Genomic DNA, 25,145 nt, shown 5'->3' with positions numbered 1-25,145 from the left:
GGCTTCATCAACAAGCCATAGTTTAACCAGGAATTGCTGAGCATGCCGCTGAGACCAGTTTGCATGCATGTGTGCGCCTGTGCGTGTTTGTGCGTCTGCCCGTGTCCCCAGCCGTCCTTCTGGGTTCTCCCGCCCTCCTCGTGGCCGCCAAGCCTCCTTTCCGCAGCGGAGCAGCCGCGCCGGCCCGGCGCTCGGCAGCCCCCTCCGGCAGGGCCGTGGGAAGCGGCCGCTGCCGCCTGCGCCTCCTTTGGCCAGGGGGCCTCCCGTGGGCGGCCCAAGGCTGGGGGCAGCCGGCCTCCGCCGAGCCGCTCCCCTCGGCCGGGCCGAGAGGGCTTCCCGGGGGGGTGTCTCAGCCTTCTGCGCAGCAGGGCAGGGGCTACCCCGCCTGGAAGGAGAAGGCGCAGAGGGAGAGACCCTCTTCGGTCACTCCCCTCCCACGGGGGGGGGGGGGAGAACAGACTTGTAGCCAGGCAGAGAAGTGGGGGCCGATTGAGGAGGGGGCCGGCACGCCTTTTTTCAGCTGGTTCTTCTGACCGAAGCGAGCCGTCAAGGCCCCCCGCCCCAGGCCCCGTTGGGGAAGAGCTTTCAGACTGCGGGCCCCCACCGGGAAGGGCCTCCACCTTTTCCCGCTTTCCCCTCCGTTGCCACCGCCCTCTCCCCACGCACAGCTGGCTCCATCGTGGGAAGCAGCCCCCCCCACCCCAAACAGCAGCCGGGTCTCTTTCGGGACACGGGCCGCCCCGCAGGAGCCGAGCCAGCGACCTGCGCTTTCTCTAGTGCGAAGCCAGCCCGGCAGAGCGCGGGGAGGGGATGCTGGGCTGGGACTGGGCAGGCCCGGGTTCACGTCGGCCTTCAGCCGCGGGACCTCCTGGGTGATTTTGGCCCCGGCCTACCTTGCAGGGCTGTTGTGCGAAACGGGCCAGTATAAAGGAACATAAATCTCCGCTGGCATCACCACTGGCAAGATCCCCTCCCTAGACCAGCAATCCCAGGGAGGCCCCGGCCAAGGAGGGGGGATCCTCTGGGCTCTCGGTCGGCATGGATTCCTGCCCCCCCTTCTGGCTCGGAGTCTGCTCCCCCCGCCATAAAAATCACCTTCTCCCGAGCGGGGGGGGGAGGGCACAGCTGGGAGAAGGGGGGGTCCTGCGTGGGGGCTCCTCTCGCGGTTTCCTTCCTTCCGGAGCGCCCCCCCAGGAAGGAGAGCCCGCCGCAGCCGCCCCAGCGCGCCTCGCTCTCGCGTCCTGCTGAGTTAATAAAGAAGTCCTTCCACACGAGCCTCCTTCTCTTTTTACTCTTTCTTGCGCCCCGTTCCCACGCGCACGGACAACACCCAAAGGGTCCACGGGGAGCCCGTAGGAACGCGGAGTTAACACGTGTGGCCCTCCTGCCAGAGCAAAGGGGAACCGGGATTCCCCCCCCCTCGGCCAGCCGCTCCAGAGGCCATCCAGCCTGACCCGCTCCGAGCAACGACCCTTCGGCCTCCGAGGCCCCACGGCAAGCGGAGGGAGGGCGAACGCGAGGGCTCCGCGGACGAGCGAGCGAGCGCCGCCTGCCGAGGGGCAGCAGCGGGGGGGGGGGGGAAAGCCCCGTCGGAGGCAGCCGGCTTCGAGGGTCCAAGATGGCGGCCGGGCGCCGCACTACATCTCCCAGCAGGCGTTGGGCGCGCCCTCCCCTCCGATTGGACGCGCCCCGTTTCCCGAGGGGCGCCGCGAGGGGCGTCGCCTCCGGCCGTCCGTTGGCGCGCGCCGCCATTTTGGGCGATTGAATGACCCGCGCCCTCCGCTCGCGCCATGGCCGCCTCCGCCGCCGCCTCTGCCGCCCACGCCGCCCCCGCCACNCCGAGAAGGAGGAGGTGGTCACGCGCGAGGTGAGGGGGGGGGCGTCGGCGGCTCTTCCCCCTCCTCGTTCTCTTCCCCTCCCCCCTTTCCCCCTCTCTCACCTTCTTTCTCCCCTCCCCCCCGGCCCTCCCTCTCCCCCCCCCCGGGCAGGTGACCGGCCTGAAGGCGCTCTACGAGGCCGAGCTGGGCGACACCCGGCGGGCGCTGGACGAGACGGCGCGGGAGCGGGCCAGGCTGCAGATCGAGGCCGGGAAGCTGCGCGCCGAGTTCGAGGAGCTGCGGCGGAGGTGGGCCCGGGGGGGGGAGGAGGAGGAGCAGCCCCCCTCCCGCCGCAGAGACGGGGGGGGGACACGGGAGGGGGGGAAGGGCGGTCGGCTCCCTCGGGGAAAGGCCCGGCGGAGGTTCCCAGCCCCCCCCTCCCCACGGGCGCCCCGGAGCTCGGCTCCTCCCTGGGAGGGAGGGAGGGAGGGGGGAGACGGGGGAGGGTCGGCGGCTTTCGGCCCTCCATCCCCCTCCGGTGCTGGGAGGAAGCGGGGCAGCCTCCCGCCTCTGCCTGGCACTCACCGGGCGGCTTCTGCCTCCTCCTTTGCTGGGTCTTGGCGTTTTGCCTTCCCCCCTTTTGACCCCCTTCCTCTCCCTGGGGGTGTCTGTCTGTCTCACGCACGCACCCTCTGGGATTCTTCCCCCCCCCCCCCCGCAGAGTCCAGTGTTACCCCTGGGTCACCCCACTTGATCCGGGTGGAGCTGTGGGAGCATGTTGACCTCATCCCATCCCTGTATTTGGGGGGCGGGAGGGAGGGAGAAGCTGCTGCTTTGCTGGGCCTGCCGGGGAAATCTTTCAGCCTCTCTCCCTTCTCGCCCCATTGCAAAAGCCCCCGGGAGCCCTCCAGCTGCCACAGCAGCTGCAGGGAGGTTGCCCGGCAGTTGCTCCTTTGGGCACCGCGTCCCCCACGGCTCACGCCTTCGGCCTGGGGGGGGGGGTGAGTTGGAGCGTGGCTCTCTGCCAGCCTTCCCTGCGCCCGTATGCCGCCCGCCTGCTAGCGGAGGTGGCACTTGAGCCTGGGCAGCCCACATCCCGGCCCCTGCAGACAGCCGAAAGCCTGGAGGCCTTCGCTCCTGAGGAGCCAGGAGTGTTTCCCAATTAAACACCCGAGGGAAACGCCTGTTTATCCTCTGCTTAAACTCACCCCTGCACTCTTTCTGCCCCCCTCTCCCGCGGGCCTCCCACTGCTGGCTCTGCCCTCCGCCCAGGGAACAGGCTGGCCTGAGCTCAGAAGCACCCAGGGGCTGCCCCGTCTTGGCTGCTTGGAAGCATTGTGGGAGGGGACCTCCGGGGGGGGGGAAGGGGGGTGGCCGGGGCCCTCTCCTGCCTCCTCCCTGAGCTGAGCCCTCTTGCTTCTTTCCCCAGCTACAAAAAGAAGGACGGGGAGTGGTCCACCTCCCAAGGTCGCATCAGGGAGCTGGAGGTGCTCTTCCATCGGAGCGAAGCGGAGCTCACGGCCACTCTGAGCGAGAAGCAGAGCCTGGAGGCTGAGGTGGCTGACGCCCGGGCCCAGCTGGCAAAGGTACAGGCGTGGCAGGCCGCAGGGCAGCTGCCGAGTGAGAAGGTGGCAGGGGATTTGGGGGGGGGGGTGTCCTTCTAACGGTCCAGAGAGGAGCCAGAATGCTCCCTGCGGGTGGCTCCTTTCCTCTGGGGAGCCTCAGAAATCGCACACTGCCACACACACGTGCCCAGCGAGAGAGTTTGGTGAATCGGTTGCTTCTGCGAATGAGGTGACGGTTGGGTGTGGGTTCTTGTGGCTACATCATCGGAGTCTTCCTGAGGGGCTTCTGCAAGTGACTCTCCCTCTTGGGAAGTTACCTCTGGGCTGTGACCGGCTCTAATGGCCGCCCAGAGGCTGCTCCTGGAGCAGGGGGAGAAAAGACGCATCGGGAGCTCTGGGCTCCGCTTGGGGAGGGGGCCCACCTGGGGATGGGGGGAGGTTTGGACGGGCCAAGGAAGGCCTCTCCAGGGTTGGAGGGGCTCCCTGTCAAGGGGGGGCAGGGGGATGGTCTCTCCTGCCTGCCCAAATGAGCTCAGCCTGCCTGGCAAAGGAGCAGCTCTTCTCCCCACCCACCCCTGAGGGTCCGAAAGGTCCGGCTGCAGCCCGCTGAGCGCTCTTGTCCGGCCTCTCCCCAGTCGGAGGACGCCCACGCCGTGGCCAAGAAGCAGCTGGAGAAGGAGACCCTCCTGCGGGTGGACCTGGAGAACCGCTGCCAGAGCCTGCAAGAGGAGCTGGACTTCAGGAAGAGCATCTTCGAAGAGGTGGGCCGGCTCCTCTGGGCCAGGGCTCCAGCGCCCCAGGGAGGGGGCTGCTCCTTGGAGGCCTCCCTCCCCCCCACCAGCGGAGCCCTGGTGTGCTGACCCAGCCCCTCCCTCCCAGGAAGTGAGGGAGACGCAGAAGTGGCACGAGCGCCACCTGGTGGAGGTGGACAGCAGCTGCCAGAAGGACTACAAGTCCAAAATTGCCCAAGCCCTGGAAGACCTGCGCAGGCAGCACGACCAACAGGTGCAGCTCTACAAGCTGGAATTGGAGCAGACCTACCAGGCCAAGGTGAGGCTCTTCTCGGGGAGGGGGAGGAGGGGGGCGTGGCTTGAAGCCCCATCCTGGCCTCTCGCCAAGAAGCCCACACACACAGCAGGCAACGGGTCCTGTGCCCTTTTCTCAGCTGGAGAACGCCAAGCTCTGCTCGGACCAGAACGAACGGGCAGCCAGCGCCGCTAGGGAGGAGCTGAACGAGGCCCGCCTGCGGATCGAGGCTCTCAGCTACCAGCTCTCCGGGCTGCAGAAGCAGGTGAGGCACGCGGGGCCTGTCTCTCCCCCCTCCCCCCCTCGCTGGTTCCAGGCTCAGGCTTGCCCGGGGGAGTTGCCTAAGGTGGGGCCGGCCAGCCTGCCCCACTCCAGGGGGACACCATCCAGGACGGCCTCGCCTCTGGTGACTGGCCCCAGGGCCTCTGGAAAGGAACCAGCTCCAGAGACGGGCCCCTGCCTTCAGGGCATCCTGGGGAAGGAGACTGGGGGGGCCCTAACGGCCCCTCCCCCGTCCCTCAGGTGAGCACAGCGGAAGAGCGGATGCGGGACCTGGAGGAGCTGATGGCTGGAGAGCAGGAGAAGCTGCGGAAGATGCTGGACACCAAGGAGCGGGAGATGGCGGACCTGCGGGAGCAGATGCAGCAGCAGCTGATGGAGTACCAGGAGCTGCTGGACGTCAAGCTGGCTCTGGACATGGAGATCAGCGCTTACCGGAAGCTGCTGGAAGGGGAAGAGGAGAGGTAGGCGCTCCCAGGCCCCCTCCTGGCTGGACGGGCCCAGGGAAGGCGGCTGGCAGCAGCCCCTTGGGTGGGTGGGTGGGGGGGAGAAGGGCCGGGGGTCCCAGGCGTGGCTCTGCCCGGGAGGAGGAGGAGGAGGAGGAGGACGACGTGGCTCCCGCTTGCTTCCCCGCCAGGCTCAAGCTGTCCCCCAGCCCTCCGTCCCGCATCACCGTCTCCCGGGCCACCTCCTCCAGCGCCACGGGCGCTCGCTCCTTGCGGGGGAAGCGGAAGCGGGCGGAGGCCGAGGAGCTGTTGGGGCGCACGCCCAGTGGGGCTGCAAGCAGGAGGGGCAGCGGCGGCAGCGGCCTCCGGGTCAGCCAGCAGGCCTCGGCCAAGGGCGGCGTCAGCATCGAGGAGGTGGACCCCGAAGGGAAGTTTGTTCAGCTGAAGAATCATTCTGACAAGGTAGGCTCCCCTGAGCCCGGAGAAGCTCCTGCCGGGCTGCCTTGTGCGCATCCCCCCGCCTGCCCCCCTCCCCCGTGGCTCTGCTGCTCGGGCAAGGGCTAACACACACACACACACACACACCGTTGCCTCCCTCCGCAGGACCAGTCGCTCGGAAACTGGCGGCTGAAGAGGAAGGTTGGGGAGGGAGAGGAGATTGCGTACAAGTTTACTCCGAAGTACATCCTCCGGGCCGGGCAGACGGTGACGGTAAGTCCTGGAGGGCCCTCCTGCCCTGCGCTCAGGTCAGCCCTTAGGGTTTCCTCCGGGCCCTTCCCAGCCCCTCCACTCGATGGGAGCTGCGGTTCTGCTCCTAAACCCCCCCCCCAGACACACACACACACACACACACTGTCCGATGCCAGGCTGTGGGTGGGTGGGCTCCGGCCGGCCAGGATGGGAGAGCTGGGCCAGGGCCAACGTGTCTGTCTTCCTAGATCTGGGCCACGGAGGCTGGGGTGGCACACAGCCCCCCCTCAGTGCTGGTCTGGAAGAACCAGGGCAGCTGGGGCACCGGGGACCACATCCACACGTGCCTGGTGAACGCCGAGGGAGAGGTACGTGGGGGGAGGGGCGTGGAGGGAGGGGGGGCAGCAAAAGGAAGGAGACGGTCAAGATAAACTGCCAGTAAATAACATCAAAAGCGTCCCCACGACGCTCCCGGCACAGAGGGAGCTGGTCTGGTCTGAACTGGGAGGCGCCCTCCCCACACCAGGTGCTGGCAGAAGTAGTAACCCAACCCCCCCCTCCCAAATTCCACACCCAGAGTTGTGCCCATTGTGCCCAGCAGTGCCAGAGGGTGATCCAGAAGACGGGGGGATTCTGGGCTGTCGGAAGCCGTCCTTCTATTCTTGCCACCCACGGTTGCACTCTGGCCCTCCGCCTCCGGTCTTCGGCAGAAAGGGGTGCAGGAACCGGGCTGGGGAAGAGGAAGAGGAGGGGTGTGTGTGTGTGTGTGTGTGTGTAGCGAACCTCTCCGCTTAAGGGAGACCTGCTGGACTCCTCGGGTTGTGTCTACCGGCAGAAAGAGACAGGCCTGCTGGGGGGGGAGCTTGGGGGGGGAGGGCTGGCTGAAAATATCGCTGCTTCCTGCTCAGCATCCCTGAACCTGTGTTGGGGGGGGCGTTCGCCCTACGTGCATTGCACCCCCCGGTCTTCGGTGTCCCCCTCGTGAGGCTGCTCCCCTTCCTCTCCCTGCTAGGAAGTGGCTGTGCGCAGTCTGACCCAGATGACGGCCGGGCTGCAGGAGAACGGGGAGGAGGAGGAGGAGGAGGAGGAGGAGGAGGAGGAGGCGGCTGAGTTTGGGGAGGAAGATCTCTTCCACCAGCAGGTAGACTCCGAAAGCGGCTTCTCTCCGGCCCCCTCCCTCTTTCCTCTCGGCTGAGGGGAGCAGCTCACCCGCTGACAGCCGGAAGAGCGAGGCCGAGCCACTCCTGGGTGGGAGGTGACCCCCCCCGGGGGCCCCTTCTGGTCCGTAGGGGGGCTGCCCTCCCCAGCAGGGACCCCAGGGGGCCTTTGGCGAGAGGACCTCCGAACCACACACAGCCGCCCCCTTTCGTGTGGGGGAGCCCTGGCTCTCTCCTGCCCCCGGAGCAGGGTGGAGGGACCCCGGGGGACCCCCCTCTTCAGGCTGCCTTTCCTTTTCTCCTAGGGGGACCCCAGGACCACCTCCAGGGGATGCGCCCTCATGTGAGAGGAAGGAAACCATCTTTTACCTCCCACCTCCCCCTTTTTTTCTTCCGCCTGTGTTTATGGGAAATTATTTTTTTAAGTCTTCTATGGTTTATTTTTACTTTGAGCCGAACTGAGTTTTAAAAAGCAGGAAGCGGGTTGGTCCGAACTGGGCCGGTTGCCTCTTGTGCCCCTGCGGCCGCTTTTTTAGCCCCCAGCCGCGGCAGGGGCACAGCAGAGCGGCTCACCCTGAGCCTCCTCTAGGGTGGGCAGCCAAGGACCGGATGGGCTCTGAAGCCCCCCGCCCCGGAGCCCCTGGTGGAGACGGGACACGCCTGGCCTGCCACCTCCGCCGTTCGGGATAAGGTTGAATCGGGAGGAGGCCCGGCATAAAAACCACTGACCTGCCAGCTGATGCCCTCGCCCTCCGTGCCTGGGCCCGGCATGCCTCGGGCGCTGTGAAGGAAGGGACCCTCCCGCCACCAGCCGTTTGCTGGGAGGTCATAGAAAAAATACCTTTGAAATTGGGTCTTGCCCACCTTTTATGTGGGGCGGTGGGCTCTAAATTAGTGCTTTGAGTCCCCAACGCCGTTTCAGCCGGGATGCCTCACCCTTCAGGCAAACAGGCCCCTAATGTTGGTTAGCTCTCATGGCCCAAACACGGAACCCTAAAAATTATGTGATCTTTGTGTTCAGCTCTGATCTCCCTCTTCAGACACTAGGCTTGAAACACACTGCCTCGGTTCTTCATTTTATTTATTTAAAAAAATCAACAAAATTTTAATGGGAAAAAAAAACAAGTCTTGAGAATTTCAGCCAGCTGCATTTCCAAGGTCCAGTCGCTAGTCCATCACCTGAGACAGCCCCGTGGAAGGAAGGACTGGGCTGCCCGCTGTTACCCTGGCACCTGTCCTGGGGACCGGACTGACCTTCCCTTTGAGCCACCGGACACCCCACCCCGCTCGCTCTGAGATCGGAAAAAGCTCGGAAGGGCCTTTGGGACGATCCCCCAAATTCATAAGAGTGCCAGGGGGCTTCTGACCTGAATCGCCCCCACTACTTCAGCAATGTCTTTGCGGCTTTAGCTCCATCCAGCGTGAGGACATTTTGTCAGCGGTAAGAAGTGGTATCAAAGAGAAGATATTTAAAAAAGGAGAAGCCTGGTGCCTAGCTGAAGCAGGATTTGAACAGGAAGTCCAACCACAGCACAAGAGTAGCGTTTTAAGCAGCCAGCCCTCCAGGGATGCTTCGGTGCTCCAGGAGGTGCTAATAACCCATGTGAACTAATGTAAAAGTGTTTTAGAAGTAGAAGGTCTGGTCAGCCCCCCCCCCCCAGTGTTGCAGCTGAAAAGGGGACTTGAGGTGGGATCAGGTTGCATAAATTCTTGTCTATCCCCTCCCCCTAAATAATTCCCCCCCCTTCCGTTTGCAGGAGGGGGGGCAGGATGGGCCACAGCCACGCTTCCTGTGTGGCTCAGAATTGGGAGGGGTCTGCTCGAGTCCATCCTTGTGCCCCATCCTCTGGCCTCCCAGCGCATCAGCTGCCACCCAGACCCCCCCCTTCACCCGCCCAGACCCTTAATCGGGGCCGGCCTCCCAACATAGAGAGGCTGGGCAGGTCCCCCGTTGATCTGTCCACAGGAAGCAGAGGGGGGGGATACTTTCAAGGGCACCCCCTCCAATAGTCCTGCCTGCCTTTCTTCAGCCACACAGGTCCGGACACACACACACACACACACACACACCCCTTCCCCACAGTTTATGGATGCTAATAGTGGACACATCGAGGTGCAGATTCTTGGGGTGGGGGGCATACTTGGACTGCCTTGATTGTCCCAAAGGTGTTTTTTCAAGAGGCAACTGGAGTTTCTTTGTTTTTCTCTCTGAAAAGACGTTTCACTTCTCGTCCAAGAAGCTTCTTCAGCTCTGACTGGATGGTGGGGAATGGAAGGATTGTCTTCCAAGGAATAGAAATCCTTCCACTCCCCACCATCCAGTCAGAGCTGAAGAAGCTTCTTGGACGAGAAGTGAAACGTCTTTTCAGAGAGAAAAACAAAGAAACTCCAGTTGCCTCTTGAAAAAACACCTTTGGGGGACAGCCGGGACCTGGAGGAAGGACTGAGACCCTCCAGAGGCGTTTTGACTGCCTTGATTTCTCTCTCTCCTTTGGGTCTTTCGCTCTGCTCCCTGGAAGGCCTCTCTCCTTGAGTGCCGGGAGGGGGGGCAATCAGGGTTAACTGGGAGATCCATGGTTGTGACATGGTTTGGTTGATTTGCTCTGGAAATACGCCTTGCTTTGTACTTTAAACAAAATGTGACTTTAAATGTATTTTAAGCCCATGTTTACACATTATTATTGATATGTCTTAACACCCCTTTGAAATACTAAAGTTTAGTGAATCATTGTGAAAAGAATTGCAGAACACTGGATATGGGAAGGGGCTTTTTGGACACACACCCCCTCTGAATTTCACTGCTGACAGCCGCAGCTTTCCTCAGTAAATCCCCTGGCCGCCAGGCCCCCCATCGACTGGACTGGACAGGGAAAGGCCCAGCTCTTCTCCAGCCCTTCTCCAGCCACTGCCCTGAACCACCACCCCCCCGTCACCTTCCCTGCAGGGGGAGCGTTGGGGCCGCTGGGCCAGGCCTGCAGGATTACACTACGTTTTGCAAGCAATACACTTTCTGACCCCCCTTGTGGAGAGGTGAGCATTGACTTGATACAAAGGCCATTTCCTTATTATTAGAAGTCTATTTTTGTAGCAGTGTTTTGTTTTTTGTTTTTTTTCTGGAGAGTTTTGTTTTCCAAAATGGGAACAGCTGAAAGGACTCCTGGTGGGGGGGGGCACCTAATGTTGGCCAGTGCATCGTGTCTTTGGGAGGAAACTGACCCGGATGCTCTTGTGTCGTTTTTGTGTTCTTATAGATATGCATGCTCAGTGTCTTTTTCAGCAATTTGTAATACATTTTTTTGGACTGGAAGCATTTTGTACAACACTCAAATAAATGTTTTGCATTTTTATCTGGACTCTTGTGGCAAATGGTGAACAGCAGTTCAGAGTGCCTGTCAGTCCATGGGATGCTGGAAGCTCCCCCCTCCCGCCTGCTGGCTCTGGGGCAGGGGGATACTGGGGGGGTGTAAAATCCTCTGAGCTGGGGGGGGGAAGAGGAATCTTTCTGCCTTTCTCCTTGGCTGCTTTCAAGCCTTTGGGCAGCCATTTATGTTGTCCAGCCCAGCCATGGGTGTGTTTCTGTGTGTGTGTGGCAAATGGCCACAGGAAGACTTTGCCTTTTATCTCCCCCACCCCAAAATCCATATGGGAAGCCCGAGGGCTGGGCAGGGTAAGGAGGGCTGCAGATGGGACTGAGGCAAATTCTGGCTTGGAAGACGAGTGGTGTTCCCTGCCTGTGCATCCTCCCCCCTCACACAGCGCATGCCAGGGGGAAGTGCTGATAGCAGCCCCCCCACCCCACCCTCAGTGAGCAGCCAAAGGTGGCTCTGTAGAGACCCAGCAAAAAAATCACCCCGAGTGGATGGCATCTCCGGGCAGGTTGAGCCGGTGCAGCTGCCCCTCCCCCGGTCCTTCCTGGGGGGGGGGGGGGGTTTAAGCTTTGGAGGGTTAGGGTGGCGTCTACTCTCCACCGATCCCGCAGAAGCAGCCCCAGAAAAAGGACTGGCAAAGCGCCGCTTCCTACTCGGCGGGGCAGCTCCCCCGACTTCAAGGCTGAGGAAGGACGGGGTGCAGAGATGATCGGGGGACCGGAGGCTAAGACGGTCGCAGAAAGCGGGTCTTGGCTAAAGGGAGAGAAGGGGTGCTGGGGCCATGACGCCTTCTCGTGTTCCAGGGGCTGCCCCAAAGAAGGCGGGGGGGGGGGCTCTGACCTGTTCTCCAAAGCACCTGAAGGCAGAACAAGAAGATGGAAACTAACCGGGGAGAGAGAAGCAGCCTAAAACTAAGGAGAATTCCTGACAGAACAATTATCCGGTGGGGCGGCTTTTGTCTCCGGAAATTGTGGGTGCTCCATAACTGAAGGCTTTTAAGAAGAGGCTGGACGGCCCTTTGTCCGGAAGGACTAGAAGGCCTCCAGGGTCCCCTCCAGCTGTTACTTAGTCTGAAGCCAGCTGCCTGCCTCTGCCCTGGGCGGCGCTCCGTCATCCAACTGGCCCGCCTAAGCCCCGCTTGGACCGAAACCGGGCGCGAAGGCAGCTCTCCCCTGGGATGGTGCGGGGTCGTGGTGGGCCGCTGCCCCTGCCGCTCCCCCCCTCCCAAAGAGCCACGGTCTGCGTCAGGAAGAGGCCAGCGCCGCCGGCGGAGATCGAGCAGGAGCCCCCCCCCCAACCCCCGCACCCCACTGAGCCGAAAGTAGCTTTGGGCTGGAACCCGGTTCGCCCCCTTGCGAGCCTGGGCTGAGCGAGAGACGGGGGCTTCTTGGGACGGCAGGACGGACGCCGGAGTAAAAGTCCTCTTCCAAATCCAGCCTCCCCCGCCATCCCGCCGGTCACAAAGGGAGCGGGAGACCGAGGGCCGCTCCCTCCCCCGCGGACCCCCAGAGGCGTCGGGCGGGTCTTTCCAACTGGCCAGAGGCCTGGGCGGCGGCGGCGCCTCCCTTCTGCCCTGCCTCTCCCCCCCCCCCCAGCCCCGTATAAGAGCTCCGGCCGGGGCGCCTGGCTGGCCAGACGCTCGGGGAGCAGCTGGGGGGAGGGCGGGGCGGCCGGCCGTGGGCTGCGGGGCCGAGGCCGGGATGGGTCTGACTGCCGCCGCCGCCCGGAGGAGAGCCGAGGGGGACACCTTGAAATACTTCGTGGAGGATCCCGGCACCGGGACGCTGTACAAGCGGGGGCAGCTTTTGGGACAGGTAACCCGCCTTCGCCCTGAAGGCTGCGCGGGGCTCCGGGCGGTCGCGGCTCTTCCGAGGGTTGCGCCGGATTCCCGGCAAGGTGACCGGAGCGGCGGCCGCGAAGCGCACCGCGTGCTTTCGGCGTTTTGCCCCGCGACGGCGGCGGGGAAGGGGCGGCCGGGCGGCCGGGCGGGGCAGCCGCCGGTCTCCTCTTCCAAGTCGCGAGGCGACGAGCGGGCCAAGGTCACAGGCGGGAGCCCGGAGACAGACTGGAGCCGCTCGGCTCCTCCGCTCGGCCCGCCTTTCCTGCGCGCCCCGGGAGCCCGGAGCGCCACGTCCTGCTTGCTCTCGCCGCCGCCGCCGCCGCAGGTCCGGGGGGGCTACTCACCTCTCTCAGCCCGCTTTGAAAGAGCGCCTCCCCCCCCCCCGAAATCCTGCCCTAACATCGGCTGCTCTTCTGCAGAGCCAGAAGACGGGAACCTTGGGCGGGATGTAAGGGCGAGTCCCGCCTTCAAAGTGTGCCCGTCTCCTCCCGGGCCTCCCCAGCGGCAGAGGGGCTGCCTCCCTTCGGGCAGGGGCTGGCACAGGCTGGCCATTCCTTCCTCGCCTTCCCAGGGAGGGGAGAAGCCGACCCAAAGAGACGCTTTTCAACCCTGTGGTGGGATAAAAGGTGGTGGGTGGGTGGAGCAAAGGTCTTCTTTCCAGACCCAGAACAAGCCAAGTATTCTGGGAAGGAGGTTGCGTCTGACTGACACCCCACACACACACCTTCCCCCCCCCCCGCCTTTCCCCCCCCACCAGGGAGCATTCGGACAATGCTACAAATTTACCGACACGTCCACCAACAGAGTCTACGCGGTGAAGGTGCTCTCTCAACAGCGAGTGGCAAGGCTGGGCAACCAAGGAAAGGTAAGTGGGATTTGGGGGGGGGGGGGGCTTTGTGTTCTTCTGCCAGATTCCTCTGCTGGGAGATCAGCGCCCACAAAAGGAGCTCCAGCCCTGCCTTATTCCAGTCAACTGCTAGGGGGGAGGGGCGGCATGAAAATTGAATAGAATAAATAAATGAACGAACGACTGCAAGCTCCCTGGGCTGTCCTGTCTCTGGACTGGGGGCCAGCCGAATTAGGGTGCCCAGCCAGGAGCTGAAGGCTACCGACCAAGAGGTCAGGCGCTGGCTGCCCACCTGGACTGCCTCCTGCAGGCCAGCCCTGTCCACACAACTCCCTTCCCCTCTTCAGCGTCCTTCAGTTCCGCCAAAGAGTTTCTGTCTTTTCCAGGGACGATGCCTTCCCAGATGGACAAGCCTCTGGGCCGAAGGGATGGGGGCGGGACAGGGTCCCCCAGAGAGCCAAGTCCTGAAGAGGCAGAGAAGGGCTCCCCTAGAGCCAGCTTCCTTTTAGGAAGGGGGGGGGGAAGTGAGGGAGGTGAAGATGTCTGCTGAGTTGAGAGGGAGCATCTGGGCTCAGTGGGTCTCTGCTTCCCCTCCCTCGTCCCGCGGCTTTCTTCCTTCCCTCCCTCAAGTGTGGACCTTGGACGGCTTCTTTGGCTCTCCTGCCCAGGTGTGCGGGGGTTTCAGCTGATTCTAGCACTTCTGCTCTCTCTTGCATGCGCACCTGTGCCTGGAGCGTCTTATCCTTGTGACTCGGCTTAACTCTTTGCAGGTTCAGCGGGAGATCGAGCTGCACAGCCAGCTTCAGCACAGGAACGTGGTGGGCTTCCACCGACATTTCGCTGACCAGGAGAACATCTACCTGGTGCTGGAATACTGCAGTAGGAAGGTTAGGGGGGGGGAGCCATTCTCTCTCTCTCTCTCTTTCTCTTTCTTTCTCTCTTTCTCTCTCTCTTTCTTTCTCTCTTTCTCTTTCTCTCTTTCTCTCTCTCTTTCTCTTTCTTTTTTCTTTCTCTCTTTCTCTCTTTCTTTCTCTCTTTCTCTTTCTTTTTTCTTTCTCTCTTTCTCTCTCTCTTTCTCTTTCTCTTTCTCTCTCCCTCCCTCCCTCCCTCTCTCTCTCTCTCTCTCTCTCTCTCTCTCTCTCTCTCTCTCTGCCTGCCCTGTTTTATATCCTTGCAAGAAGCCCACAGAGAGGTCAGGATAAGGAAGCACGGAAGCAGAGCATGACCTGAGCTCAGGGGAAAAGCTGCTGGCCAAGGAAGCTCAGAACAGAACAGAACAGAACAGAACAGAACAGAACAGAACAGAACAGAACAGAACAGAACAGAACAGAACAGAATGCAGCTGGAAGACACCTTGGAGGTCTCCTAGTCCAGCCCCCTGCTCAAGCAGGAGAACCTATACCAGTGGTGGCAAACCTATGGCACGCGTCCCAGATGCGTCACTCGGAGCCCTCTCTGTGGGCACGCGTGCCGTCACCCCAGCCCTGCCTCCCCCCACAACCCCCTCCTCCCCAACAGCCCCCCTGGAGGGAAGTCGGACCCGGGCACGGCCTGCGCGGAGCAGCGCAGCCAAGGACATGGCAGCTGGGCAGTCTGCGCCCCGTCTCGTGCAGTTGATGCTGTGGGGCGCAGGCAGAGGGCGTGGGCGGGGGTGGGGCCGGTTTTTGGGCACTCAGTCTCTAAAAGGCTCGCCATCACTGACATATACCATCTCAGACAAGTGACTGTCTAGTCTCTTTTTAAAAACTTCCAGGGATGGAGCACCCACGATTTCTGGAGGCAACTTCTGTTCCCCTGGTTAATTGTCCTCACTGTCAGGTAGTTTCTCCTTAATTCCAGGTTGCTTCTCTCTTTGATCAGTTTCCATCAGTTGCTTCTCTTCCTTCCCTCTGGTGCTTTGGTGAATAACGTGACCCACTCTTCTTTGGGGCAGCCCCTCAGATACTGGAATATTGCTATCATGTCTCCCCTATTCTTTTCTTCATACTGGCCAAACCCAAGTCCTGCAGCCGTTCTTCGTATGTTTTAGTCTTCAGGCCTTGTATCATCTTAGTTGCTCTTCTCTGAATTTTTTCCAAACTCTCAACATCTTTTTTGTGATATGGTGACCAAAATTGGCTGCGGTATTCCAGGTGTGGTCTTACTAGGGTTTTATAAAGTGGCACTAATACCTCATGTGATCTTGATTCTATGTCTCTGTTTGTACAATCCAGGATTGTATTAGCTTTTTTGGCTGCTGCCGCACATTGCCGGCTCATGGTTAAGTGATCGTCCACTAGGACTCCAAGGTCCCTCTCACAGTTGCTGTTTTTAAGCCTGGTCTCGCCCAATCTGTACTTGTATGTTTGATTTTTCTTGCCTAAATGTAGAACTTTGCTTTTCTCCACACTGAAACACATTTTGTTGGATAGGGCCCATTGTTCAAGCTTGTCAAGATCTTTTTGGATCCTTAGTTGGTCTTCCGGGGTGTTGGCTATTCCTGCCAGTTTGGTGTCATCTGCAAATTTGATGAGTTCCCCTTCTATTCCCTCATCTAAGTCATTGATGAAGATATTGAAGAGTCCTGGGCCTAAGACGGAGCCTTGTGGTACCCCACTGCTTACTTCTCTCCGTGTGGATGTAGAGCCATTGAGGACTACTCGTACAGTAGGGTTTGTTAGCCAGCTACAGATCCATCTGGTGGTGATGTTGTTTATTCCATCTTTTTCTAGCTTACCAAGGAGTAGATGTGGTCTACTATATCAAATGCCTTACTGAAATCTTAAGTATACTGTGTCCACAGCACTTAATTGGTCTGCTAGTTTACTCACTTTATCAAAGAATGAAATAAGATTGGTTTGGCATGATCTGTTTTTCACAAACCCGTGCTGGCTGCTAGTTATGATTTTGTTTGCTTCTAGTTGTTCGCAGATCTGTTTTTTGGTTATCTTTTCTAGGATCTTCCCAGGTATTGATGTTAAACTGATTGGTCTGTAGTTTCCTGGGTTCGTTTTTTCCCCTTTCTTGAAGATAGGGACCACATCAGCCCTTTTCCAATCCTCGGGTACTTCCCCGGTGCTCCAGGATTTTTGAAAGATGTGGTGCAAGGGTTCTAAGATAACATCTGCCAGCTCCTTCAGAATTCTGGGATGTAATCCATCGGGTCCTGGTGATTTATATTCGTCAAAGTCGGATAGATGTTCTCTTATCATTTCCTTGCTCATTTTAATTTTTGTTTCAAGTTTGTCTTTTGCAGTGGTTTTTTTATTTTTTGTGTATGATGGGCTGTAGTATCTCTTTGTGTGAAGACTGAGGCGAAGTCTGAGTTAACCTTGATGTAGTCAGAAGCCTTACTAGGACAGGGTTGGCCAAAGGCCTGTGAAAGGCAGCCCCAGGCACAGGCATGCTGTTCGTTCTGCGGGGAGACCCGCACGCCCCTTGTGTGAGCCCCCTCTTCCTCCTCCCCCTCCTCCTCCTCCCCCCCTCCTCCTCCTCCTCATCCCATCTCTCCCTCCTAGTCCCTGGCCCACATTCTGAAGGTCCGGAGAGTCCTGACGGAGCCAGAGGTGAGATTCTACCTGAAGCAAATCATGAGTGGCCTGCAGTACCTGCATCAGCAAGGGATCATCCACCGTGACCTCAAACTGAGTAGGTGGCAAAGACCCTGGGCGTGGGGGGGCGGAGGGGGGGGGCAAGAGTAGCCCCAGTGCTGGGCAGTGACCCACAGTCTGCCCCAGGCTCCAAGAGGCCAATTCCTGGGAAATCGCCATTCCTGGTGCAGGCTTGAAGTCCATCTTCCTTTATTTACCAATCGCATTTGTATGCCATCCGCCCAGCACAGAGACAACAACCGAAATCATAAAAAAGGCTGGGGGGGGGGAAAGACAGGCAAGGACACAACAGAGAGAATAAAAAGGAAACAGACCAAGAACTTGGTTGATTTATCCAGGCTTGCCTCAGACTGGAGACCAGCTTGCTTTCCTGGGGGTGGGCCGAAGAGGCTGGTCCACCCGTCACCCAGGGAGGGGCCGCTCTGCTTGTTCCCCGGGGCCCTCCCTCTGGGGTGGCAGGAGGGGGCGCGAAGATCAGGCCACTGGGGGGGGGAGGGCAAGAGCCTTCAAGGGGGAGGGGACCTTTTCAGGAGCTCCACCCTGCCTGGCGGATGAGGGCGCTGGGAGCCCCCTGGGCTGCTGCTGGGGGCCAGGGAAGCTCTAGGGCAGGCACAGTCAGGACCCGCCCTCAGACCGCCGCCTGCCCCACACCCTCCCTTTCCAGGCAACGTGTTCATCACCCAGCGCATGCAGGTGAAGATTGGCGACCTGGGCCTGGCAAGGCGGGAGGAGCGGGCGTGCCGGAGGAGAGGGTGAGTGCTCGATTGTGGGGGGGGGGGCAGGCCAGGACCCCTGGGGCAAGGGGGGGAGGTGGTTGGCTGAAGCAGCTCAGACCCAGCAGGATGGCAGCCTTAAGCCAGTCTCAGCGGGCAGGGCAGCCTCTTCCACCTGGTGACGCTGCCCAGATTCATCTGTGCCAGGTGAAGGAGCTGCCTGGGAAGCCACAGAGCAGCAGCCCTGCCGGCTGGGAGCCTGAGAGGGGAGGGAGGCCAGTTCCCAAGTGCCAGAATAGGCAAGCCCCTCCTCCTCCCCCTCCTCCTCCTCCAGCAATGCTTGATGCAAGGGATGCTGTCATAGGGAACCTGACACCCCTCCCCCCTCCCCCAGCAGCAACAGGCACATTTCTGAATTCAACTTTCTTCTCCCCAGAGTGGTCTGTGGGACCCCCAATTACCTGGCCCCCGAAGTCATCGCTAAGAAGGGGCACTCCTTCAAGTCAGACATGTGGGCCCTGGGCTGCATCATGTAAGTCAGAGGCCCCCCACCTTTTGGGCACCGGGGACCTTGGAGAGAGGTTTTTCCGTGGACCGGAGGGTGCGTGGTTTTGTGTGCTGCCTGCATCCTGTGGATGGGGCTTTGCTTGTTTGTGCGGCCCCGTGGCTGGCATGCGGTGGCCCGGTACTGGTCCACGGACCGGGGGTTGGGGATCCCTGATGCAAGTGATCCCCACGGCAAAGGAAGGGTTCCTTTCGCTCCTCTGGGGGAAAGGCTGGGCAATGCTCAGGGGTCTGCTCACGGGGAGGGGGGCTCCTTCTGGGCGTGGAGGGGGGGTCAGGGCATGTCTGCCTGTCCCTTTTCTCCCCAGGTACACGGCCCTTGCCGGCTTCCCCCCCTTCGAGATCTCGCACAAGCAGGAGCTGTTCCAGAGGATCCGAGAGGGCCGCTACGCCCTTCCCGACCGCCTCTCCCCAGCCGCCCGCAGCCTGATTGGGAGGCTGCTGGCCCCGGACCCAGCCGCCCGACCCAGCCCGGAAGAGGCGATCCGCCACCCCTTCTTCACCCAGGTGTGCGCAGCTGCCCTTTGGATTAAAGGCCAAAGTCGGGGCGGGGGAGGGAGAGGGAGGCTGGTACGTCTGTGTGTGTGTCCCCCGAATGCAGCCAGCTCCCCCTGGGGGAGGACGTGGCTGCTCTGAAGACCGGCTTCTCCTCAGGGGACCGGGGGGGGGGGCTCCTCCTTCACAGAGACCCCTTTGCTCCTTCTCTAGGCCCCCCTGAGGTGGCCATGCTATGAGCCCCTCAGGGGGGAGGGGAAACCAAGGGGCGCCAGAGGAGGCGATAGGCAATAATAATACTACATCTTACAAAATCATCTCTAAGCCCCTATTAAAGCAACTTTTAATCAGTCAAAGCCAGCAGGATTAAAACAGTGTGAGCACGAAAGAAAGTCCGCACAGGATTCAAAAGCGCAACAGAAGCGCCTACACGGCCCTCCTGAAATTCAGAGCCTGGAGGAAGCTTGACCCAGGGAGGGGCTCCCTCTGGCCTGCTGCCCCCTCCCCTCGCAAGGCAGGCGTCCCTGGGCCCGAGGGCTGTGCTGGGCTCCCTCCAGAGCGGAGGGGGTGGGGTTCTTTCTGGTGAGTGGAGTCCTGGGGCTGGGCTCAGAGGCGCCGTGTGGGTCCCACCGAACCCTCCTGGCAGTGATCCGTTCTGAGGGGCAGGGCCCTCCTCTCCCAGCCCCCCCCACTCGGAGTCTGCCCCCTGCCCTCGCCTGCCTGCCCCTCCTCAAAAGGAGTCTGGAGACCCACCCCTCCCCAGCTGTCACTCAGGGCAGAGTGGAGGGTCCTGGGCAGGAGCATAATTCAGCTTCCGTTCTGCCTCTCTCCCCAGCACTTCACCCCTGCCAGGCTCCCCTCGCGCGCTTCTCACTCTGCCCCCATTTTCCCTTTCGCGAACCCCCTTGGAAAATTCCTCCAGAAAGCAGCCATGTTCCTTTTCCGGGGGGGCTCCCCTTGCCAGGACCCCCAGGCTGGTGAGTGCTCTTGGAAGGAAGAGGGGGGAGGGGGGAATTTGGCAGAGGGAGGGGGAGGACAGTGGGGAGGGGAGACAAGTCTCCTGCTCTCCTCCCAGTCCCTTTGCAGCTATCAAACTAGGTTTCTAGTCCTCCGTGTACTACAGAAGGCAGGCTTACCATCTAATCGTGTCCCTCTACTGCTGCCCTCCCCCCCAGTGAGCCCTGCACCCCAAGAACAGGAGGAAGCCCCACGGCTGCAAGGATTGGGACCCGCTGCCCCTCCCCACTGGGTAAGAAAGCCCCCACCCCCGGCTGCGTTAGGGGTCTTGTCAAACTTCAGCAGTTAAAAGGTTCCTGCAGTTTTCTGGAGCTCATGATCACGTTATCGCCATGATCATTCAGACGACTCTCACACTCTGATTGGGCGCTAACTGAGAGCGCGGGAGTCACGCGGGTTGGTGTTGCTGATTGAGTCCCTTTCCCAGTAGAAACCAGTCCTTCCCACTTTGCTGGGATCGTGGTTAGCTACCACCGGCCCTCCCTCCCTCCCTCCCTCCCTCCCTCCTCTGATGGTGCATTTACTGATTTGATTGACCGGCCGGACCTCCCTCCATTCCGGCCGCCTCTCTTCCCTGCCCTGGAGCCCTGGTCCTTTCCCCTCAGTCTTCCCGTCTGCCAAATGGGGATAACATTCCTGTCCTTTTGGTGGCAGCTTCTGCAATGTTCTTCTACCACCTCCCTTTAAATTGGGGCCCCACTGAGCTCCTCTTGGCTCCCCCACCGGCCCGGCCTTTGCAGCAGAGGGTCTGGAGGAGGGGAGGGGGCTGCCAAAGGTCACAGCTGCAGGGCTTTGGGATGGCTGCTTTGTGGGATTCATGGGTTGCTTTCGCGTTGCCCCCCCTCCCCTCCCCTCCCCTCCCCATGGCCCTGAAGGAAGCCGAAGAGGGGAGCCCGGACCTTCTGGAGGAGCCCAACTGCCTTCCCCCCCTCTTGCTGCAGAGGGGCTCCCTGCGCAGCCGGCTGCCCGAAGGTGAGTGGGGGTGCAGGGAGGGCGGCGGGCATGCCACCCCTGTTTCCTTCCTTCCTTCCTTCCTTCCTTCCTTCCTTCCTTCCTTCCTTCCTTCCCTGCCATCTCCTCCCTCCCTGCCGTCTCCTTCCTCCCTGGCAGATGCCAACTGGGGCCCCGGTGGAGTGCTGGAGAGGGTGGACCGAAGGCTGTGCCGCTGCTTGCAGACCATCCCACTCGGTGAGGCTGCTGCCCCTCTGCCCCCCCCCCAGTCTCCCTGGGGTCTGCCTTGCCTTCTCCTGGGGGCCTGGTCCCCTCTTCGGCCTGCCAGACCCTCGGCTGCTGCTCCTTCTGGCCCGAAGGCTGGGAGCCTCCCGCCTGGGGGGCTTCGACCCTTCTGGCCATATTGTGCCAGCTCCCCTCCCTTCCGTACTGTCATCTGGGAGTCCTGGGGGAGGGTAAGACCTCTCTGGAGCTGCCCCCAGCCCCCTCCCCTTCCAGAAGGCCTGAGTGGCATGAGAGGCTTTACAGTTTCTGCACTGTTATTTGTTGATAGCCAAGGCCATTTTATATTGCATAGATAAAGAAGTAAATCCTGCCCATCTGGGAAGGGGCGACTGGGCACCGTGCCAGGTGAGGAGCTCCGGTGCTCTCCTGGGCACAGAACCTCCATGGGAATTTTCTAGAATAGACCCACACCTAATCTTGGAGGACTGGAAACTGGATAGGGCCAGGGGTGGGTGGGCAGGGGGTGCTGGGCCTCCCCCCAGTTTGGGCTGAGCAGAGGGCGTCTCTCTCCCTCCCTCTGCAGTGGAAGAACTGCCCGAAGGCCTGCCACCCGGTGCCAGTCCTGCCCACATGGCCACCAAGTGGGTGGACTACTCCAATAGGTTCGGGTTCGGCTACCTCCTGTCCGACGGGTCGACCGCGGTGCTGCTCCCCGATGGGACCCACGTGGCCTTTTGCCCTCAGCGCCAGTGAGTTTCCCCCTTGTGAGTCAGGCACTGCCACACGGGCCCTGGTTTGGGTGAGGGCAACGGAGGCCCAAGCCCTCTGGGCGAGGGGGGGCAGAGTGGACCAGGTCGGGGTCCTGGAGAGAGGGGGACCCCCAGGTGCTCAAGGCAGCTGGCCCGGCCTCTTCTGCCTGCTCGGCACCTCGCGCTCTGGGCTGCAGCTGCTCCAGCGAGGGCCACTTGGGGTGCCCGCCCTGCATTGCGGCAGTGCCCCCTCTGGCTTCCCCCTCAGGCGCATCTGCTACCACAGCGAGGCGGAGGAGGCCGTGTCCTTTGGGTGGCGAGAGGTGCCCCCCTGGCTGGCCACCAAGTGGAGCGTCCTTCGCTTCTTCGCCCAGTACATGCAGCGGTGGCTGCAGGAGGTAAGGAGCCGGGAGGGGAGGGGCAGAGTATGGATCAGCAGAGGGAGGGGGGCTGTGGGACACCCCCACTGCAGGGGCTGGGCCCCTGCCGACCCTGCCTCTTTTGCCAGGGGGCCCCACGGCAGACCAGCCCCAGCAGACCAGCCTGGGACCTTTCCCTCCTGCACTTTGCAAAATCCGACACGGCCCTCCTGATGCTCTTCAGTGATGGCACCCTGCAGGTAGGAGGAGCCTGCCCCCAGCCAGAGTGGGCCGGCCAGGGTGGGTGGAGGAGGCCGGGGGTCAGCCCTGAGGTCAAGCCACCCAAAGGGAGGGAGGTTGGGCTCTGCAAAGGCCGAGCAAAGGACGCTGGAGGCCCATCCTGGCCCCCCAGAGGGTCAGCCGGCCGGAACAATGCAAGGCGGCCACAAACATTGGAACAAGCGAAGGGCCTCAGGCAGCGGCCGATGCTGCTCCGGTGGCTGGACACAGCCAGCAGCCACAAAACAGGTCAAAAAGAGAAATGCGGAAGTTGTTCAAATGGGAACATCGGCTTTCGGAGGCAGCCAGAGGGGTTTGCCAAATGCGGCTGAAGGCAGAAGCGACGGAGGAGGGCTGAGGGGACCTGGAGGAGGGCTGAGGGGACCCGGGTTCTGCGCATCGTCTCAGCCTCTCGGTGCCTGCACCATCTCCACGGCCCCCTCCCTCTCCGGCTTTCTTCCTCTGAGGCTCTACTGGATTCCCAGAAGGGGAAAGGGCCGCTGGGGTGTGCGTGCGTGGGGGGGGCAGTGTTGGTTTCAACTTCTTGATGCTGCCTTGTGTCAATCCCAACCTCACAATTCCTGGGATTCGGTCTCGGTGAGTGCATGGAGCCGGGACGGCAGCAGAACAGAGCCAAGGAGCCAAAGGGGGCAGCCTTCCTCCCCCTCCCCCCCTTTCAAAAGTTGGATAAACCTCAGCCTCCGTGGGGAGTCGGGGTCTCCCCCTAAAGGGTGGAGGGTGGTGCCAGCTTCCCCTGGCCCAATCCTGCAGACAGACCTCCGCCCCTTGTCTCTCCCAGGTGAACTTCTACCACGACCACACCAAGATTGTGCTCAGCTGCTCGGCCAAGGGGGAGGAGCTCTTGACCTTCGTGGACCGCCAGCATTGCAGCACCACCTTCCCCCTGGGCACCCTGGCACGGCAGGGCTGGACGCTGCCCCTGCACGAGCGGGTGCACTACGCCCTGCGCTTGCTGCACTGCCTCTAGCCCCCCCTCCCCTCCTCCCCCAGCCCCAAGTGCCAGCTAGATCCCGGCTCTTCTGGCCACCGCCTCCGCCACTGGGTGTCCGGGCCTCCATGGCTCGTCTTCCTTCCAGGGGCCCAGGGGGCACGCGCAGGCCTCCCACCACCACCCTCCTGGGGGGCAGCCAGCCAGAGAGTAGACCCCCCAATTCCCCAGCAATGTCTGTGGGCAAAAGGGGGGCAGAGGCTGGGTCTCCCTCTCCTAGCCCAGCATCTTCACTGCAAGACTCTCCGGGTGGGGGCAGTGCCTTGTGTGTGTGTGTGGGGGGGGTACAACCCAGTGGTCTCTTTTCGGCTGTTGTGGGGAGGCTCTGCAAACGCAGTGGGGTGGGGAAGCCCTTGGCCATCTGGGTCATACACTCTGGCTGTTGGAGGGCAGAGTCCCAGCGGGGGGGGCTCAGAGGGGGCCTCACTCCCCCCGCGAACCGCGAGGTGCACAGAGGGCGGCAGGGGGGGCTTCAGATAGTCGCAAGTTTGCAGGACTCTGGGGGGGCTACAGAAGGGCAGGAAAGCAGGGGGAATGTGTCGGAGAGAGGAGGGGGGACGTTGGAGGCAAGTGGCAGGGGGGTTGGGAGCCCTGCAGAGAGGGCCAGGCACGGCAGGCGCAGGGAGGGAGGGAGGGAGGGTTTGGGGGGCAGCCATGGGCAGGGCAGGGCGGCAGGGACCGTCTGGCTGTGGGGCTGCGTGCAGACGGTCTCTGCTGCTTGGCCCACGGTGGGGATCCTTAGGGCAGGGCGGCTCCCCTGGGCCAAGCTGGGGTTCTGTTCTCAGGGTTGGCTTGGGGTCCCGTGAGTTATGGAAGGGACCCCCCGGCCAGCTGGCCCTAGTGGGGCGAGAGAGGCAGCTGGGCAGAGGGAAGCCAGCCGGGCAGCCCCTGTGAGTCCTTGGAAGTCTCCCGGGGAGGCCGTTGCCCCAGTGGGCCCAGGGCAGGGACCCACGTTTTCTCCACAGTGCCAACGTGATTGTTGTTATCCATTAAATGTTTGTGTGCCAAATCTTTTCAGTCTCACAGCAGCTTACAACACAATATGATTAGAAGCAACTCGAAGTCAAGTGGCATTATGACACAAACAAAACAAACAAACCCAAACCAACAGCAATACACAAATACACAAAGCATCCATGGGGTGTGATCCCTCCCTGGAGCCCTGAAGGCTCTGACCAAGGAGAGCCAGCTTGCCCAGGTCGGGTCGGGTGGGGCTCCCTAGCCTTCCACAGGGAGAGGCCAGGCTTCTGGGCCTCGTCATCCCCCCCCCCCCGGGCTGTGGCTCCTCCTGGAGCCCTGGGGGAAGCCTTGGGGGGCTCGAGGGTCTCTGTGGGGAAAAGCCTGCACCGCCCTCTGGCAAGCGGCCTCAAGGGGCCTGGGCCTCGGATGGTTCCGGGGGGGGGGCAGAAGAGGCCGTGCCTGGAGAGGCGTCCTTGGCAGCAGGGAAGAGGGACGGATGGGCCAGCCGGGATGCAGAGAGGAGGGGGGGGCACAGCTCCTCTCGCCTGGACGCAGCTCAGCCACTGAGGCAACAGCAGGGATTTAAAAGGCAAACTGCAGGTTCCCCCCCCCGTTGGAGACCCCCCCCCCCCCCCCCCGTCTAGAGACAGAACCACCAGGACGCTCTGAACCCCCCCAGCCCCTATTTTAGCCCTGTTTTTCGCTTTGGTGGGAAAGATGATAAACGGCTGGCACTTTACTTAGAAATCCAGCAGATATTTTCCTAGCCCCCCCCTCTTCCCCCGCGGCCTCGTTTCCTTGGGGAACATAACTGTCCACAGACGGACCAGCGAAAGGCCGGGCTCGCTGCTGGTGGGCTCCCGCGTGGCTCCCCCCGGATGATAGCGAAGGGGACCCCCGTCCGCTGCCCCAGAGGACCCCGCGGAGCCACCGCCGCCCCCCCCCACGCCTCGCCAGCCCCAGCTGTCCCGGGCCCTCCTGAGGTCGGTAAGGGACGCCCAGCGCCGCCTTCGTCTTTGGGGGGGGCAACCTGGGCAGGTACTTTGGAGCGCCGCCTCGGACTCCCCCGGCAGTAGCCGGCGCTTCCCCGCCGCTTTGGAGGGGCCTCGGCTGCGAGGCTTCCACGTGGCCCGCGAGCAAGGCAGCTGCCGCCTCCTGCCCCAGGGCGGCGGGGGGGGGGGGCGGGGAGAGCGGGACAG

The 25,145-nt window shown here is 61.9% G+C and overlaps 2 protein-coding genes across 2 annotated transcripts; both read left to right on the top strand.

The window, feature by feature from the left end:
• Positions 1-1,765: 1,765 nt before the first annotated feature.
• LMNB2 (lamin B2) lies at positions 1,766-7,327 on the top strand. The gene is made up of 12 exons (XM_015822760.1): positions 1,766-1,867; positions 1,989-2,125; positions 3,247-3,403; positions 4,018-4,143; positions 4,262-4,432; positions 4,548-4,673; positions 4,931-5,151; positions 5,325-5,595; positions 5,737-5,844; positions 6,072-6,191; positions 6,836-6,964; positions 7,286-7,327. The coding sequence occupies exons 1-12, from the start codon at positions 1,766-1,768 to the stop codon at positions 7,325-7,327; spliced, it is 1,710 nt and encodes a 569-aa protein (XP_015678246.1).
• A 4,721-nt stretch (positions 7,328-12,048) lies between these two features.
• Positions 12,049-22,965, top strand: LOC107293611 (inactive serine/threonine-protein kinase PLK5). Its single transcript, XM_015822766.1, has 15 exons — positions 12,049-12,162; positions 12,946-13,053; positions 13,806-13,922; positions 16,533-16,662; positions 17,290-17,377; positions 17,775-17,870; positions 18,211-18,409; positions 19,233-19,374; positions 19,573-19,646; positions 20,290-20,386; positions 20,525-20,602; positions 21,174-21,339; positions 21,608-21,737; positions 21,848-21,958; positions 22,777-22,965. Exons 1-15 carry the CDS (start codon positions 12,049-12,051, stop codon positions 22,963-22,965), a joined length of 1,839 nt encoding a protein of 612 aa, XP_015678252.1.
• Positions 22,966-25,145: the final 2,180 nt, after the last annotated feature.

This window comes from Protobothrops mucrosquamatus, unplaced genomic scaffold, assembly GCF_001527695.2.
Source record: "Protobothrops mucrosquamatus isolate PMUCROS unplaced genomic scaffold, P.Mucros_1.0 scaffold1670, whole genome shotgun sequence".
NCBI lineage: Eukaryota > Metazoa > Chordata > Lepidosauria > Squamata > Viperidae > Protobothrops > Protobothrops mucrosquamatus.
This window is presented reverse-complemented; position numbering and strand designations above follow the sequence as displayed.